The sequence below is a fragment of the Enhydra lutris genome, unplaced genomic scaffold (assembly GCF_002288905.1).
Source record: "Enhydra lutris kenyoni isolate GAN:26980312 unplaced genomic scaffold, ASM228890v2 scaffoldscaffold5, whole genome shotgun sequence".
In the NCBI taxonomy this organism is placed as follows: Eukaryota; Metazoa; Chordata; class Mammalia; order Carnivora; family Mustelidae; genus Enhydra; species Enhydra lutris.
The window spans coordinates 17,193,398-17,211,234 of record NW_019154089.1 but is presented as its reverse complement, the minus strand read 5'-3'; the positions used below and the strand labels follow the sequence as shown (position 1 = coordinate 17,211,234).

At 41.0% G+C, this 17,837-nt stretch overlaps 1 protein-coding gene across 1 annotated transcript in view; it reads right to left on the bottom strand.

Annotated features, from left to right (window-relative positions):
• LOC111141107 (ubiquitin domain containing 2) overlaps positions 1-12,943 on the bottom strand; it is a 60,010-nt gene extending 47,067 nt beyond the window's left edge. Inside the window, exon 1 of the mRNA XM_022493443.1 lies at positions 12,572-12,943. Within this exon, the coding sequence (XP_022349151.1) occupies positions 12,572-12,641 (70 nt within the window). The 5' untranslated portion in view covers positions 12,642-12,943. The remainder of the gene's footprint in view (positions 1-12,571) is intronic.
• Positions 12,944-17,837: the final 4,894 nt, after the last annotated feature.

Below are 17,837 nucleotides of genomic sequence, written 5' to 3'. Positions count from 1 at the left end.
AGTGGGGCGCCTGGGTGGCTCAGTGGTTTAAGCCGCTGCCTTCGGCTCAGGTCATGATCTCAGGGTCCTGGGATCGAGTCCCACATCGGGCTCTCTGCTCAGCATGGAGCCTGCTTCCCTCCCTCTCTCTGCCTGCCTCTCTGTCTACTTGTGATCTCTCTCTGTCAAATAAATAAATAAAATCTTAAAAAAAAAAAAAAATTGAAATCTTGCCATTTGCAACAAAGAGGATGGAACTGGAGGGTATTATGCTAAGTGAAATAAGTCAATCAGAGAAAGACAATTATCATGATTTCACTCTTATGGAATTTAAGAAACAAAACAGTAGCATAGAGGAAGGAAGGGAAAGATAAAATAAGACAAAATCAGAGAGGGAGACAAACCATAAGAGGTTCTTTTTTTAAAAGATTTTATTTATTCATTTGAGAGACAGAGAGCACGAACAAGGGGGGAGAGGCAGAGGGAAAAGCAGACTCCCTGCTGAGCCAGGAGCCCGATGTGGGGCTTGACCCCAGGACCCGGAGATCACAACCTGAGCCAAAGACAGAGGCTTAATCATCTGAGCCACCCAAGCACCTCAAGAGACCCTTAATCATAGGGAACAAACTGAGGGTTGCTGGAGGGAGGGGGGTTGGGGGGTAATGGGGTGATGGGCATTAAGAAGGGCATGTGATGTAATGAGCACTGGGTGTAGGCATCCCTCTACAATACTCTTCAAAAAAAAAAAAATCAGTGTTACAGGGAGAAAAGAGGAGGAGCTGTTCAAGATGTAAAAAGATTAGAGACAAAAACAAATGCAATGTCTAAATGCTGAATATGTCCTAATTTGGAAAAAAAAAAAAAAAAGCTATAAAAGAGGCACCTGTGTGGCTCAGTTGGTTAAGCAACTGCCTTTGGCTCAGGTCATAAGTGGGGAGCTGCTTCTCCCTTTCCTTCCATCTGCTCGTGCTCCCTCTCTCTCAAATAAATAACAAATACAATTTTAAAAAATAGCTATAAATACAAGATATTCTGAGGATAATTGGTGGATTCTGATTAAGGACTAGATCTTAGCAGTGATAATGGTATTTGCATGTTGAAGTGTCAGGATGTCTGTACTCTCAGTTAAGCAAATATTTATACACACATACACAACTGATGGGTATTCAAAGGTTCGTTGTGTTAGAGTCTTTCAATTTTTCAATATGCCTGAAAATTGTCATTAAAAATGTTTAAAAGAAGAATTAGATACAATCTTGACAATGATTTAATCCATTTTCTTCTTTCAACCATGTAAGAAACTGAGCCCAAAGTACCACAGCTAATGCAGGCCTTTTCTCAAGACATTAAAACTGATGCAGGTCTGCACAATCTTAGCACAAACTCTTTCCGTGTGGCAGAAAACTAGGACACAAGAGACAAAAACTGATCTGAGACAAACACATACATACAATTAAAAAGTTGTATGTGTGTGTTTTTTTAAAAGTAATATTTACACCCAACGTGGGGATCGAACTCATGATCCCAAGATCAAGTGTTGGATGTTCTTGCGACCGAGCCAGCCAGGCACCCCTCATGCATGTAAAAAAAAGTTAAATACATTTCTTACACTTAATACGTGACAATATGATTAAAAACTGCAAAAGAATAAAAATCTGTTAAAGATTGTAACAACTTAGTACATCAGAATTTTATATAAAATAACCTCAGAATGCAGCGTTAAATGGGAAAGAGTTTCTTAGATGCACCAAAACAAAAACAAAACAAAAAACCACTTAAATAGTATCACCTATATACTGTCTCCCAACTTGGTCTATTAATTGTGGCAATTCTGCCTTCAAAAAATCTGATAACATAACTTAGTAACTTCACATTTCACCTACCCCATCCACAAACTTCTTGCCAGTCCCCCAGATGCCATGTTTTCTCATATTTCTATACAAGTAATTTCCTCTGCATACAAGATGACCTTCTGCTTTTCTTCCAGCTCCTTCTCTTTCAAGACCCAACTACTTATACCACCTCTTCAGTGAAGTTTTCTGACTCTGCTCCCCACTACTCCTTGAATTTCCATAATACTTTTTCATTGTATTGAAGCTTTTAAAACTTTTCCTAATTAAACATGTGATTCCTCCATTAGACTATAATCCATTTGATATCATAGAGCAGGCCTTATTTGTATCTCTGTTTATAGTTAGCTTCAAGTGCTGGCAATTAGAAATAATGGAGGCTGGCTATTTTTAAAAGTTTCAGGAAGGATCATCAACTCACCTAAAAAACAGTGTTTGCCCTGAATTAAAAGTGATAGTTTATCATAAAGCGTAACTGAGTGATCTGAGTCCAGATCTGCCCCTTTGATATAAAGTCACATAGTCCAAAGCACAGAAACTATCTGAACTGATCCAAATAGGTCTGCTTTTGCTTATACCTAGGAGCCAATTACAGTAAACGCAAAAAATTATCTAAAGGGTTTCCTGTGAGGACTTGATCAGAAAAGTCCAAAAATCACTAACTCATTATTTAGTCAAGTCTTCAACAAATGTATATCAAGACCTCACTCACACTCAAGTAAAATTCACTTAAAATGACTCCGACACATTAAGATTTTTTTTTCTTTAGACATCTAACTTCAACAGAAATTCCACTTCTGAAAACACAGCTATAATGGAACTGCCTAAAAGTTTTATTGAAAACATGCAAAAAATGGCATTATAACGCCCAAAGTACACTCGGCAATATTTAACCTCACAGCTCAATATATGGAATATATTCAAAAACAAACTTGATTCTTACTGACTGCAAGTCAAAGTAGCTGATGCAAGGTGAAAACATGCTGATTGTTCTTGGCCAACACACATGCATCTTTAAGTACATACGCGTTAGTAAAGTCTCAACCTATGGTCCTTGAACTACCAGTGAATCATGAGGAGCTTGTTGGTAGCCTAGTATGCCCGATAAGCAGAAGCAGAAAGCTGGGTAGGGATGGTGAGGGGCGGCGGGAAGAATCTGGTGCAATGGTCCACCAAATGAAGATAAACCATTCAGGTGGTCTGCAGTAAGGAAAAATGAAGAGAATCACTAAATCAGCAAATTGATCATCATGCCCAATTAATATGATCATGTTGCTAAATGAAGTCAACCTAATGCTTTCTTGAAACAAGCGAAGACGGGGCGCCTGGGTGGCTCAGTGGATTAAAGCCTCTGCCTTTGGCTCAGGTCATAATCTTAGGGTCCTGGGATCGAGCCCCGCACCGGGCTCTCTGCTCAGCTTGCGCTTGCTCTCTCTCTCTCTCTCTCTCTACCTGCCTCTCTGCCTACTTGTGATCTCTGTCAAATAAATAAAATCTTTAAAAAAAAGAAACAAGAGAAGAATGTGTTTTGGTAAAAAATCACAAGAGAGATAATTGATTTATTAATATAACAGTACAAGTTCCTTATTATAAGTGATTAACACTCAATAATCACTTTTTAAAAAAAGATTTTATTTATTTATTTATTTGACAGAGAGAGAGAGAGAGAGAGAGAGAGAGAGAGAGATCACAAGTAGGCAGAGAGGCAGGCAGAGAGAGGAAGGGAAGCAGGCTCCCCAGCGAGCAGAGAGCCCAATGCAGGGCCCGATCCCAGGACCCCGAGATCATGACCTGAGCCGAAGGCAGAGGCTTTAACCCACTGAGCCATCCAGGTGTCCCCTCAATAATCATTCTTATCAGAAGACTCACCTGAGTATAGTACTACTAGCAAGATGCTGCCAAAGCTTTGCATTTACAGTAAAAAATCAGATAAATTTAAAAATAAAATCCATCTATTAAAATTGAAAGATAGGTGTTAGAGACTAGGGCTATCAAAAAATCAGAAGAATGAAGATCCTCATCATTTCTAATGGCTTAAAGATTTTAAAGATTCTATTCATAGCATACAGTACTAGCAAATGATTCCTAAATACAGTCAGAGGTGAAAAAGAGTCCATTTATATCCATAGCAAGAATCTTTAAAAAATGCCATTCCAACATAAACTCCAAGACAATACTGACTGGGAAGAAACATATATATGCTAGAAAATTGAGAACAAAAGGGGTCTAGCCCAACAGAAGGCAGCTTATTCGGTAGGGGCTACAACATCCCATGTCAATTTTTAATATAAATTCAAGTGCTTAAATCTCATCCCAAAGAGCATTCTCCCTATCTTAGTATCTTCAACTGTAGCACCCCTGACCTAAATTAAGTTCTCATAACCTACCAAACTTACCAACCCAGAATTCCACTGTATTTCCAACCTATAGCTTCTTGCTGCCTTCTTTTCCTTTAGGTCTTTCCCCACAGATATACTCCTCCTGGTAAAATCAAGCACCTTCTACTTTACATCAAGTAAATGCCTCCTGGGGTGTTTGGGTGACTCAATCAGTTAAGTGTCAGAATTTCGGATTTCAACTCAGGTCATGATCTCAAGGTCATGGGATTGAGCCCCACATCGGGATCCCTGCTCATCAAGGAGTCTGCTAGAATTTCTCTCTCTCTCTCTCTCTCTCCCACTTTCCCGTTTCTTTCTCTCTCAAGTAAATCTTAAAAAAAAAAAAAAAAAAAGGAAATACCTCCTATTTCACAGTACATCTCTCTCCAATTGGTATAACATTTTATGCACTCTGCTTATAAAAGCCTCAGAGCTACCAACGCTGAAAATATGAAAAATTTTTACTTCCACTGTTACAGACTAAATCTTCAGTCCTCCTCATGCTCAATTCTGCTTCATTTTTTAATTATAGACTCAGCCCTAAGAGTAGAAGCATAAGAAAATTCAGTAAACCACCTCGTTAGATGATGTGTAGTATGAAACACTGAAAATACATAAAGAGGAGATAATGATATTCTTGGTGAAGAAAGAAACAAGGTTTTGTAGAGAAATGTGTTTGTTCTAACATACACTAATCTCAAAAGAGCTACTGAAGGGCTACATGGGTGGCTCAGTGGGTTAAAGCCTCTTGCCTTCGCCTCGGGTCATGATCCTGGGGTCCTGGAATCAAGCCCCACATCGGGCTCACTGCTTGGCAGCGAGTCTGCTTCCCCCTCTCTCTGCCTGCCTCTATGCCTGCTTGTGATCTCTGTCTACCAAATAAATAAATAAAATCTTAAAAAAAAAAAAAAAAAAAAGAGCTACTGGAATATTCTAGGGTTGAATGCTCAAGAAGTCTATCTTGAGTTTGGTTGTAATAAACTATAGGTAGAATTCTCCAAACACCACACCAGAATGAGAAGTTAACAAACCAAGTTATTTTCTGAAATTGTAAGAATGGTGTGTTCAAATACAATCAGATCTATAAATTTCAAAGGCAGACGACAGGACTGATTTCCTGTTTCCCAGTAATTCAACAAAATTGAGTATACTGACCATCTACTACTATGGTCATGCCCTGATTAGAGGTAATCACCTCATTTCTCCATCTTCTGTGAAATTTTGATGACTCAATTCTTAGCACTTTCCTCTCTTTTTTACTTACTTATAAGTAGTCATTTATTTTTATACCTCAGTCAACCTACCCCAGCTGACTCCAAAATCCACATTCATAACCTGAACATCTAGGAGTTCCATACCTAAACTTCTGCACCATCCAACACGATGTCCCAACTTAAAAATTTTGTCAGCTAAACCTTAACATACTGAAAGGCAAACTACAGATTGCCCAAGATAGCTCTCTCTTATTCCCCAAATCTGCCAGGCCATCTCAATATTCCTGGTTATCCAGATTCACAAATACGGGATTACAGATCTCCTCGACTGATAACAGGTTACATCCCAATACACCCATCATAAATTGAAAACTATGAATCCTAAGTTGAAAATGCATTTAAGGGGTGCCTGGGTGGCTCAGTGGATTAAAGCCTCTGCCTTCCGCTCAGGTCATGATCTCAAGAGTCCTGGGATCCAGAACCGCATCAGGATCCCTGCTCAGCAGGGAGTGTTTCTCCCTCTTCTCTTGCTCGCTCGCTCTGTCTCATAAAAATCTTCAAAAATAAAAAAGAAATTACATTTAATACAACTAACCTATAGAACATCAAAGCTTAGCCTAGCCTACCTTAAATGTGCACAGAACATTTACATTAGCCTATAGTCAGGCAAAATCATTTAACATAAAGCTTATTTTATAATGAAGTGTCGAGTATCATACAATTAATTGAATGCTATACTGAAAAACAGAATAGTAAGTCTATTGGTTGCTAACCCTTATGACCACATAGCTGACTGGGAGCTGCAGCTCGCTGCCACTGCCCAGCATCACAAGAGACTCTCATACCGCCTATCACCAGCCACAGAGAAGATCTAAATTTAAACTGTGAAGTATGGTTCCTACTGAATGTGTATGTATCACTTTGTACCATCATAAAATTCTAAGACAGAAAAATTGTAAGGTGAGCCATTATAAGTCAGGGGACTGTGTGTACTTTATTTTCTTGTATGTATTCTTATATCCAATAAATTACCAACTCATGCCATTTTTTTTCCTATTGGGTTCCTCCCTTTAGTCTCTTTCCACTATAAGCAATCCTGTACCAGTGCTTCTCCAACTTTAATATGCATAGGAACCATTTGAAAATCTTGTTAAAAATGCAGATTCTGATTTATTAGGTCATGGGTGGGGCCTGAGATTCTGTACTTCTAACATACTCCCAGGTTCCTGCAAAGCTGCTGGTCCAGGGACCATATCTTTGAGCAGCTCAGATCACTACTTTCTTTTATTCCCTCAGGACTTGCACAGTTTATCCTATGGTATATTTATCTGTTTACATAGTGTTTTATAGTTATTTCATGTATGCATATTTTATTACGCTTTCTTTCCTAAAAAAAAGGATTTTGACATACTCAAGAAATAAGATCATGATTCCTTTTTTTGGAACAAGAGCAACATATTGTGGGTATTCAATGCCTGTTGATTGTAAAATGCTTGTGCAGAAAATATAACAATCACCTCTTGATTAAGAAGTTGAAGTAGGTTTATGGATTACTTTCATCAACTTTCTAAAAAGCATTTCATTGCTAATCAACCTTATCACCATATACAGAAAAGAAACTTAAAACAGCTTTCTATTCATAGTTAAGAAAGCAAATTGTTAAGTTAGACTGTGAATTATTGGTTATAGATTTATGCTTTCTCCATCAGTGAAGAATTAAATACATTTAAAACAAAAACTAGAAGCCCAGGGGCGCCTGGGTGGCTCAGTGGGTTAAAGCCTCTGCTTTCGGCTCAGGTCATGATCCCAGGGTCCTGGGATCAAGTCCCACATCAGGCTCTCTGCTCAGCAGGGAGCCTGCTTCCCTCCCTCTCTCTCTGCCTGCCTCTCTGCCTACTTGTGATCTCTGTCAAATAAATAAATAAAATCTTTAAAAAAAAAACAAAACAAAACTAGAAGCCCAGGCAGCAAAAGAAAAAATAAATTGGACTCCATTAAAATTAAAAACTTTTATGTATCAAAGGACATCAAGAGAGTGTAAAGACAGGGGAGGAGGGGAACAGCAGGAGTGGCAGAGGCAGAGGGACAAGCAGACTCTGCCAAGGGCAGAGCCAGATGCAGGACTCGATCTCATGACCCTGAAATCATGAGAGTCAGATGCTTAACTGAGTGAGCCACCCAGATGCTGGGGGGAAAAAAGTAAAAAGACAACCCAAAAATGGGAGAAAATATTTGCAAATCATCCCTGTGATATGGATTTAATGTACAGAATATATAAAGATCTCCCACAACCAACAACAATAACAAAAACCCAAAATAACCCAATTAAAAAATAGCCACAGGGCTTAAACAGACGTTTCTCCAAAGAAGATAAACAAATGTCCAAGAAGCACGTTAAAAGATGCTCAACATTACTAGTCATTATGGAAATGCAAACCAAAACCACAGTGTGGTTTTATACCAACTACATTGGCTATAATTTTAAAAATGGGAGATTAGAGTGCCTGGGTGGCTCAGTGGGTTGAGCTGCTGCCTTTGGCTCAGGTTATGATCTCAGGGTCCTGGGATCGAGTCCCGTGTCGGGCTCTCTGCTCAGTAGGGAGCCTGCTTCCCTCTCTCTCTCTGCCTGCCTCTCTGTCTACTTGTGATCTCTCTCTGTCAAATAAATAAATAAAATCTTTAAAAAAAAAATGGGAGATTAGTGTGGATGAACATATGGAGAAACTAAAACACTTGTAACGTTGCTGCTAGAATGTAAAACAATGCAGCTACTGTGGTAAAGTCTGGCAGTTCCTCCAAAAGGTAAACCATTTAACCTAGCAAGAATTACCATATAACCTAGCAATTCCACTCTTAGGTGTATTATAACCAAAAGACTCAAAAACAGGGACTCAAACAGCTCTTCGTACACCGAAGTTCATAGCCAATGGCCATCAATAGTAGAATGGATAAACAAAATGTGGTATATACATACAATGGAATATTATTCAGCCATAAAAAGAATGAGGTACTGATATTTACTACCACGGGATGAACCCAGACATTATGCTAAGTGAAATATACCACAAACAAAAGAATAAATATTGTATTATTCCACTTATATGAAATATCTAGACTTGATAAATTCATAGAGACAAAACCTAGATTTAGAAGTTAACAGGGGTTGGGAGAGAAGAGCAGCAGTATTGCTTAATGGATCCAGAGTTTCTGCTGGGAGAGATGAAAAATTTTGGAAATACACAGTGGTGATGGTTGCATACTGAATTATACACTTAATGCCACTGAATTATACACTTAAAAATGGTTAAAACGGCAAATTTTGTATGTACTGTATCACAAGCTAAAAAATGAAACCGGAAGGGACGCCTGGGTGGCTCAGTTGGTTGGGCAGCTGCCTTCGGCTCAGGTCATGATCCCGGCGTCCTGGGATCGAGTCCCACATCGGGCTCCTTGCTCTGTGGGGAGCCTGCTTCTCCCTCTGCCTCTGCCTGCCACTCTGTCTGCCTGTGCTCGCTCTCTCTCTCTCTCTGACAAATAAATAAATAAAATCTTTAAAAAAAAAAAATGAAACCGGAAAAAAAGAGAAATTTTTCAGTACAGCTCTGAGTTCAAGTTTCTGACTATTTGTAAGCTATGTGATGTTAAGCAAGTTATTTAATTTCTCCCAGCTTCAATCCATCCATAAAATAGAGATATTATCCAACTCCCAGAGTTGTTGAAGACTAAATGAGAAAATAATCACTTAGCACAACACTTCTTACATAACAAATACTGGGTAAATGGTAGTTAATATTACTCAAAAACCACCGTTAATCAAGTAGGTAGACTATAAGGTTGCTATAAATGAATACCCAAAAAAATTCCATGATATTCTCATGACATTCTGAAATAAAGAAATGAATGCACAGCAGTCAGTTATCCTGCTGTAAACCTGGAAACTTATGACCACCAAGGGTTAGTCCTCTTGGGATATTACTGAACCTAAGAATAAATGACAAACCCAGAAAGTAAGAACCTACTTTGTACATTATTGTGTTCATTAAAGAGGTGAACAAAATAAAAAAAAAAAAAAAGCTAGTTAGCTCTCTTCAACTAATCTCATTTTACTGTTTTCCCCACATATATATATATTTTTTAATTTATTTATTTAAGATTTTATTTATTTATTTGAGAGAGAGAGACACAGCAAGACAGGGAACAGAAGCAGAGGGAGTAGGAGAGGGAGAAGCAGGCTTCCCACTGAGCAGAGATCCCAATCCCAGCACCCTGGAATGCTGAACCCGAGCTGAAGGCAGAAGCTTAATGACTGAGCCACTCAGGTACCCTGTCACGTATTTGTTTTTAAAATCATGAGATTTAATTCATTAGCCAATGCCATGGGCTAACATAAAGCCTTGTCTAAAGGCCCTCAGTTCCAACCCCAGCATCACAGTATCACTATAATAAGGCAGAGAACCACACAGAATATGCTGTTAAAAAATGTTCTAGGAGCATGGAAGCTTGGAGTGAACTGCTAAATAATTGCATATAATGTATATAATACAGTTGTCTTGATGAAAATTAGGCATTTAAAAAACTCACAAACAATTCTAGGCAAAGTATGCCAGAGGAAAATACTACAAATGATTCCAAAATAACATGTAACACAAATCTTAAAATGTAAATTAAGCAATTTCCGTATCCTAAGGTCTTTTGCAAAAATTTCCCAAATTCCTTCAAAGAAGTAAATCACCAAGTAAGGAAGTTTTTCTCATGTACCATAATTAACTTGCATACATAAGAGACTTAGATCCAGAGGGAAAGGGAAAGTACAGTATCTCAAACAACCAAAAAGGTTTTCAAAAAAGTAATTTTTTTTTTTTTTACTAAGACTAGCTAATCCTCAAGAGTCAAGTCAATCTAAAATGTTGAGATTCCACATTACATTCAATAACATTGTGAATGTAATTAAAAAGGTCATGAAAAGCATCAGAAGACTTTAATTTTACTTCATGTTGATAAAAGAATTTTTCATAACCCAAACATCCTGATTAAAACTATGAACCATTATGTTTGAAAAGCGAATGATCTGTGCCAACACTCTTAGGAAAAATAGTTTTTCTCTTCTCAACAAAAACCTACTAATATAAGCAAAAACTATTTAATGTATTAACCTGAAACACTCACCTGAGCTAATTCCTTTAAACCACAATTAACTCTTAACTATCATGACAATAATGACGAATAAAGGCTTCCACAATTAAATTCCTTTTATCCCACACAGCTCCTTCCTCCATCCCAGTTACATGAGGCCCACACTTCATCTTCAGGAGAAAATAAGGAGGTTTGATAGTTGCTGTTTCTTTTTTCTAAACTTTACTTTGGAAAGGTACAGCACAGCTTAAAGTCCAGAGAACTCAGTTCTCAAGGAAACTGATACTAGGGCTATCTAACTAGACACCACTGGCAATAAATTACCAGAAGCTAAGACTTCATACTTTTAAAGACCCATGCTAATAATGCCTGGCTGGTCATAAGTCAGGTTACCAAAAGTCTTAACGAAATTGGCTCAAGTTCATTAGCAAGAAGGGAAAGATGTTTATTAAAAATTTTGAGTGCAAAAAAATTAAATTTAATTGAAACTAAACACTACCTATAGCACGTACTAATATATTTTAGTACCATTAGTGATCACCTCACTTGCAGGCAGAATCACTGTGAACCCCCCCAATCTGATCTTACCCCAGAGCTGTTTTAAAATCATACCCTTTTTATCTCCTGCTTTGTTATTACTGAGGATCTCACTGTTAATGTGCCACCAAATAATGCTATGACATGAAATGCACTGTTAAATACCATTTGCACGTACAAGTTTTTTTCAAGACACACTTCACTGAACTCTTAAACTATCTGCCCAGGATTTAATCATACAGGAAACCCACAGATTTTAATGAGGTGGCATGGCAAAATATCATTTAATTCAGGAAATTCATCAGCCAAATGTTAGGTATACACAGTTTATAAGTGGAGCTCAAGTGAGAGGGCAAGCAACTGGTCTAAAGCTAGTCTAAGAAAAAGTTGTAGACCCTCTCATCCCCAAACGACTTAGTTTAGGAACTTATAAATACGCCCCACATTCTGAGACATCTAACAGGAGGTTGGAACAAAACCAACGCAGTCATCTTTGCTATTCCTAGCTGTTTCTTCTTTCCCTAAAACATTCTGCCCTCTACACAAGATACAGAGTGGACTCAGGCAACGATCATTTAAGTAAAGGTAGAATTAATTTTCTTATTACACCGCTATACTACAATGCCGCCTGAATAAAAAAGCTCGCCTCAGCAAACCATTTACGATAAACCAGAAGTGCGTTCCGCGTTAGAAAACTTTTAAAGTACTGATCCTACGAAGCTAAGTCGGACTCTCGTATTTGTGCTTTTATCCTACATATTTTCCTTTACGTAAGGCGGATAGGAATTTGACTAGCCCACCCCGACAGCAAACTGGCCCAGCACCCGCATGCTGTAGCAAGAAGCCACGTTTTCCTCGGGCGGACTGGACTGTTTCCCAACCCCTCCTTAAAATAATGCGTGTGGCCACTTGAGACTTCCCCAGCCAAGCTCCAGAAACTTGCAGGTTTAAATGGCCAAACTGGAACCAACCAGGGCAGCTGTCATCTGAAACTCAGGAAAGCTGAGACCAGCCAACTCTGCTGAACGAGGAAGGGTGCGGAGAGATGTGGCGGGGCCCGTCGAAGGGAATGCATTAGGCTCCCCTCCCCAACCTCCCCCCTCCATCAATTCGCTTTTCTGCAACCCCAGCGCCGCCATCCTGTTCCTGAATAATTAAACGGGCTGGAGAGGGAGTGAGGTGGCCAAGAAAGGCAGTTTCTAGTCGGGAGTTTCCCGAGCCGAGGCGGTGGGGTCTAGAGGCCGAGGGCTACATCCCAGGCGTGCGAAGGACTTTCCTCAGGGACCGGGAGGGCAGGGGGCGACCCCGCGGTCGGCGGGGCGGCCGGAAGCGGAGCGCGGGGAGTGACGTGGAGGAGTGGATGACAAAGGGGCGCGGGGGCCCCGGCCGCGCGGCCCGCGGGCCCGCAGGAGCCGGGACAGGTGGCCGGGCCTGGCCGGGAACAATGGGGGGCCGAGGCTGCCCCCTGGCGCTCACCTACCTCCGGTGCCCTCCGAGTTCTCGTTGAGGCTGCCCGAGGAGTCGTGCTGGGCGCCCACACACCCGCCCATGGGGGCCCCCGGCGCCTCGTCCGCCACCTCCGGGCACTCGTCCGGCCCGCCGCCTCCTCTGCCTCCTCAGGCGCCGCCGCCGCCACCGAGCCCCGGACAGGCGCTGCGCTTCTCTCGCCCGCCGCGGCCCAGCCTCCGCCCCCCTCGCCGCTCCACCCACCGCCTTGGCTCGGCCCCTTCCTACGCGCCCACTTCTACCTCAGCCCCCCGGCCGCCCGCCCGGCAGGCCTGGCCCGCGCGCCGCCCTCGCCTCCGGCTCGGCCCCGCCAGGCCAGGGCTGGCCCATCCCGGGCGGGCCGCAGCGCCCGCCTCGCCCCCTCACACCTCCGCACACCCGCGTCCAGGCGAGCCCCGCACCGGCGCCGCCCGTCCGCCAGACCCCATCAGCCCCCGCCCCGCGGCGCCGCCCTCCGCACCCGCGGCCTGGGCTCCGCCGGGCCCGCCCGGAAAGGCCTGCGGGGGCGGGGCCGCGGGAGGCCGCGCGCTGATTGGCTGCGGGATGGGGCCGCGAGCCGAGAGCTTGGGCGGTGGGGAGGAGAGGGGAGGGGAGCTCTGCGCTCGAGGAGCGGAGGCGAAGCGGTGATCCGTCCCGGGGAAGAGGCAGGGAGAGGAGGCGAGGAGGGATAGGCAAAGAAGAAAAGAAGGGGAAGAAGGGAGAGCCAGCAGGAAAGGAGGAACAAAAGTGAGGAAGGAGAAGCGGAGAGGGGTGAAATCGAGTTTGTGGCTCCTCCTCGGGCGTCAGCCCTTTCTCTTTCTCGTGGAAGCGGGTCGGAGGGGGCACTGAAGTAGTCAAAGAAGCCTTGCAGGCGGGGACGGGGCTGGTTCCCAAATAACTGGCGGAGGTGGGTAGGAGGTCCTGCCTGAAGGCTGAGATCCCAGAACCTTTGAGGTTTGTGTAGAATTCAGTGGTTGGGTACGCGGAGTCTGGGCTTCCCCTTGCCTGCCCCGCTCCCAAGCCCCCCTCCCAAATCACTGTGCCCCATTATTAGACGTAGAGGCGGTCATTGTGGTTGCAAGCTGGACTCGGATTACAGAGGCGAGGCATTCCATGGAGAGATAAGCGCGGACCGTAGTTCTGAGGGCGTGGGTTCATTTCATCTTCACGGCATTGATACAATGCTACTTCTCAAGATCCTCCCTTTAGGTATCTTAAATCGTCTTTAGAACAAAATGAAGTATTAAAAAAATAAAATACCCTGCTTTTTCTAAACTGGAATTTGGTACATGGACCACGCCCGACATTCTTGGCGGTCGCTATCCTAATCTAAGCCAAATTGTTAATGGTCCCTTCAGAATTGTGTTCTGCTATGATGCCTTAAAATTTTTATCAGCCGGTTTGGGCCTTTATAAAGCTTATTTCTGCCCAAACTGTTTTAACTATCTGCTCCATTTTTATATCAGACTTCCTTTTTTTAACATCCTGGGTCGGCTTTTGCTTAGCATTAAAAAATTTTAAGTGAAATACCTAAGAAAGAGATTCTGCAGCTTGGAATTTGCATTTAAATGTATTTTCATACACTGCTGGTGGGAGTGTAAATTGGTTCAATCTTTTTGCAAAGTAATTTGGAAACAAGGATCGAGAACCTTAAAAATGTTCATACCCTTTGACTTGGCATTATCCCACACATGGGTATCTCGTTCACAGAAATAGTTCAAAAGGCAGAGAAAGATTTCTGTCCTTGTATTTATTTGATAATCAGATACAAATGAGGGTTTGACAAACCAAATCTTATGCTTACATAAAAACACAGAAATGTCTAGTGAGAAATAGAAATCTGCTATATGAAATTTATACTGACAAATTAGTGTTGTCCTGGCTAGTCATGAAAATTCAAAAAAGCTTCTATACAATCATGTTTTTATGAGTTTTCAGAGGTTGCTCTGACATTCAGGTACTGTGTCACAAAGCCCTCTTCTATCTGATCATTCTCAGCTGAGTCTTCACATTGGCAGGCAGACATCACTTCATCACTTCCCTGAAGGAGAGAAGCTGCATGTTGAGTATCTTCAAAGGGATTGCTTTGTCCTGAATTTTGCTCTAGAAACTGCAGAAACCAAGACTTTCACAATGCCTATTAGACAGATGATAGGCACCCAAGTGATGAGTGTTTCTGATGAGCACTAAGGAGTTGCCCTAGGAAGAAAGAGCCATGTCACTGGGAGATTTTCAGTTATGAGTATTCTCTACCTTGCTTCTATCTTAGGACAGAATCACAAATCCCCAGGAGAGAGAGTCATGTGGCAATTAAGGGCTGCAGCTCTGCTATCAACTTCCTGGGTTGGAATCTGGCTTCCATTCTATACTAGCTACATGACCTTGAATTTCTATACAGCTCAATTTCCTCACCTGTAAAACTGGGCCAGTAACAATGCTCTAAACTCTGTGGGGGCTCTTTATTAACTCTCCTCTACTTCATGTCTAACATCACCTATTTAAACTTAATGCATGGCTCAATCCACTTAAGACCTTCTATAGATAACAGTGTCTTCTTTGTGCACCCATGTATGTGTGTATGTATGTGTTTCTCTATTTTTTATAAAATAGAATTCATATACCGTATATCTCACCAATTTAAAGTGCATAATTCAAATTGGTATAGCCACTATGGACAACAGTATGGAGGTTCCTCAAAAAGTTAAAAACAGAACTACCATATGATCCAACAATTCCAATTCTGGGTATTTATCCAAAGAAAATGAAAACATTTGGAACACCTGGGTGGCTCAGTCGGTTAAGCATCTGCCTTCAGCTCCAGTCATGATCCCGGGGTCCTGGGATTGGGCCCTGTGTTGGGCTCCTTGCTCAGCGGGGAATCTTCTTCTCCCTCTCCCTCTGTGTTTGCTCTCTCTTTCAAACAAATAAATCTTTAAAAAAGAAAAGAAATGAAAACATTAACTTAAAAAAATGTATGCAGCATTATTTACAAGAGCCAAGACGTGGAAACAAGTGCCCATCAGTAGATGAATGGTTAAAGAAAATGTGAGAGATAGATAGATACACATATTCACATAATGGAGTATTATTCAGCCATGAAAAAGAATGAACTCTTGCCATTGTGACAACATGGATGGACCCTGAGGACATTATCCTAAGTGAAATAAGTCAAACAGAGAAAGAGAAATACCTTATGATCTCACTTTTAAGTGGGACTTAAAACAACAATAAAGACAAAACCACTCCAAGCCCATAGATACAGAGAATGATACAGAGGTGTATGTGTGGGGGGGGGATGGCCGAAGAATAGGTGAAGGGGTCAAAATGTACAAACTTCCAGTTATGAAATAAGTCATGGGGTTGTAATGTACAGCACAATGACTATAGTGAATACTATATTGCATATTTGAAAGTTGCTGAGGGAATAAATCTAGAAAGTTTTGGTTTTTTTTTTTAAGATTTTATTTATCTATTTGACAGAGAAAGAGAGAGAGACAGCGAGAGAGGAAACATAAGCAGGGTGGTGGGGGGTAGTCGTAGGAGGAGAGGTAGGCCTCCTGCCGAGCAGGGAGCCCGACACAGGGCTTGATCCCAGGACTCTGGGATCATGACCTGAGAAGAAGGCAGATACCCAATGACTGAGCCACCCAGGCACCCCAAAATCTTGAAACTTTTCATTACAGGAAAAAAAATTTATAACCACATATGGTGATGGATGTCAATTAGACTTATTGTGATGATTTTGCAATATATACAAATATTGAATAACTATGTTATACACCTGAAACTAACAGATTGTTATATGACAATTATACCTTGATTAAAATAAAAATAAAGTGTACAGTTCAATGGGTTTTAGTATATTTACAATCAATTTTAGAATATTTTCATCACCTCAGAAAGAAACCCCATACCTATTAGCAGTCACTCCCCATTTGCTCCCAACTAAAAGCCCCAGTCCAGGCAACACTAATCAACTTATTGTCTCTATATTTTGTCTATTCTGGACATTACATATAAATGGAATCATATTAGGTCTCTCGTGGCTGATTCATTTACGTAGCATAATGTTTTCAAGGTTCATCCATATTGTTTAATGTTTTAATGTATCGATACTTCATTCTTATTTCTGGCTGATTAATTTTCTATTGTGCGGATATAGCACATTGCATTTATCAGTTGATGAGCATTTAGGTTGTTTCTGTTTTGGGGGTACTATGAATAAAGCTGTTGTGAACATTCCAAGTTTTTGTCTGGACATGTTTTCAATTATTCTGGGTATATACCTATGAGTGGAATTTTTTGGGCCTATGGTAACTCTATGTTTAACTTTCTGAGGAATTGACAAAGTATTTTACAAAATGTCTGTACCATTTTACATTCCCACCAGCAATTTATAAGGAAATGTGAAATGATACCGCTGTTTTTGATATGTAGGGTATCTTATTATAGTTTTGACTTGTACTTTCTAATGACTAATAATGTTGAATGCCTTTTTATGTACTTACTGACCATTTGTATACCAGTTTTTGGAAAAATGTTTACTCACTTTGCACATTTTAAAATAGTATTGTCTCTTTATATTGAGTTTTAAATGTTCATTCTATATTCTGACTACAAATCCCTTAGCAGATATATGATTTGAAAATATTTTCTCCTGGTAGTGTCCTTTGAAGCATGACAGTTTTTAATTTTCATAAAGTTCATTTTTCCAATTTTTTTCTTTGGTTACTTATGCTTTGGGGCTTATGTCTAAGAAACCACTGTCTAACATAAAGTCATGAAGATCTACACCTCTTTTCCCCGAAGAGTTTGATAGTTTTAGCTCTGACATTTAGGTCCTTAACCCACTTTGAGTTAATTTTTTAGAATGGTGTGAGGTAGGGGTCCAATTTCATTCTTTTGCATGTGGATTTCCAGTATTCCACCATTTGTTGAAAAGACCATTCTATTCCCCATTGAACTGTCTTGGCATTCCTGTTGAAAACCAATTAACCATAAATATATCAGTTTATTTCTATACTCAATTCTATCCCATTAGTCTTTTTTTTTTTTAAAGATTTTATTTATTTATTTGTCAGAGAGAGAGGGAGAGAGAGCGAGCACAGGCAGACAGAATGGCAGGCAGAGGCAGAGGGAGAAGCAGGCTCCGTGACAAGCAAGGAGCCCGATGTGGGACTCGATCCCAGGACGCTGGGATCATGACCTGAGCCGAAGGCAGCTGCTTAACCAACTGAGCCACCCAGGCGTCCCTATCCCAT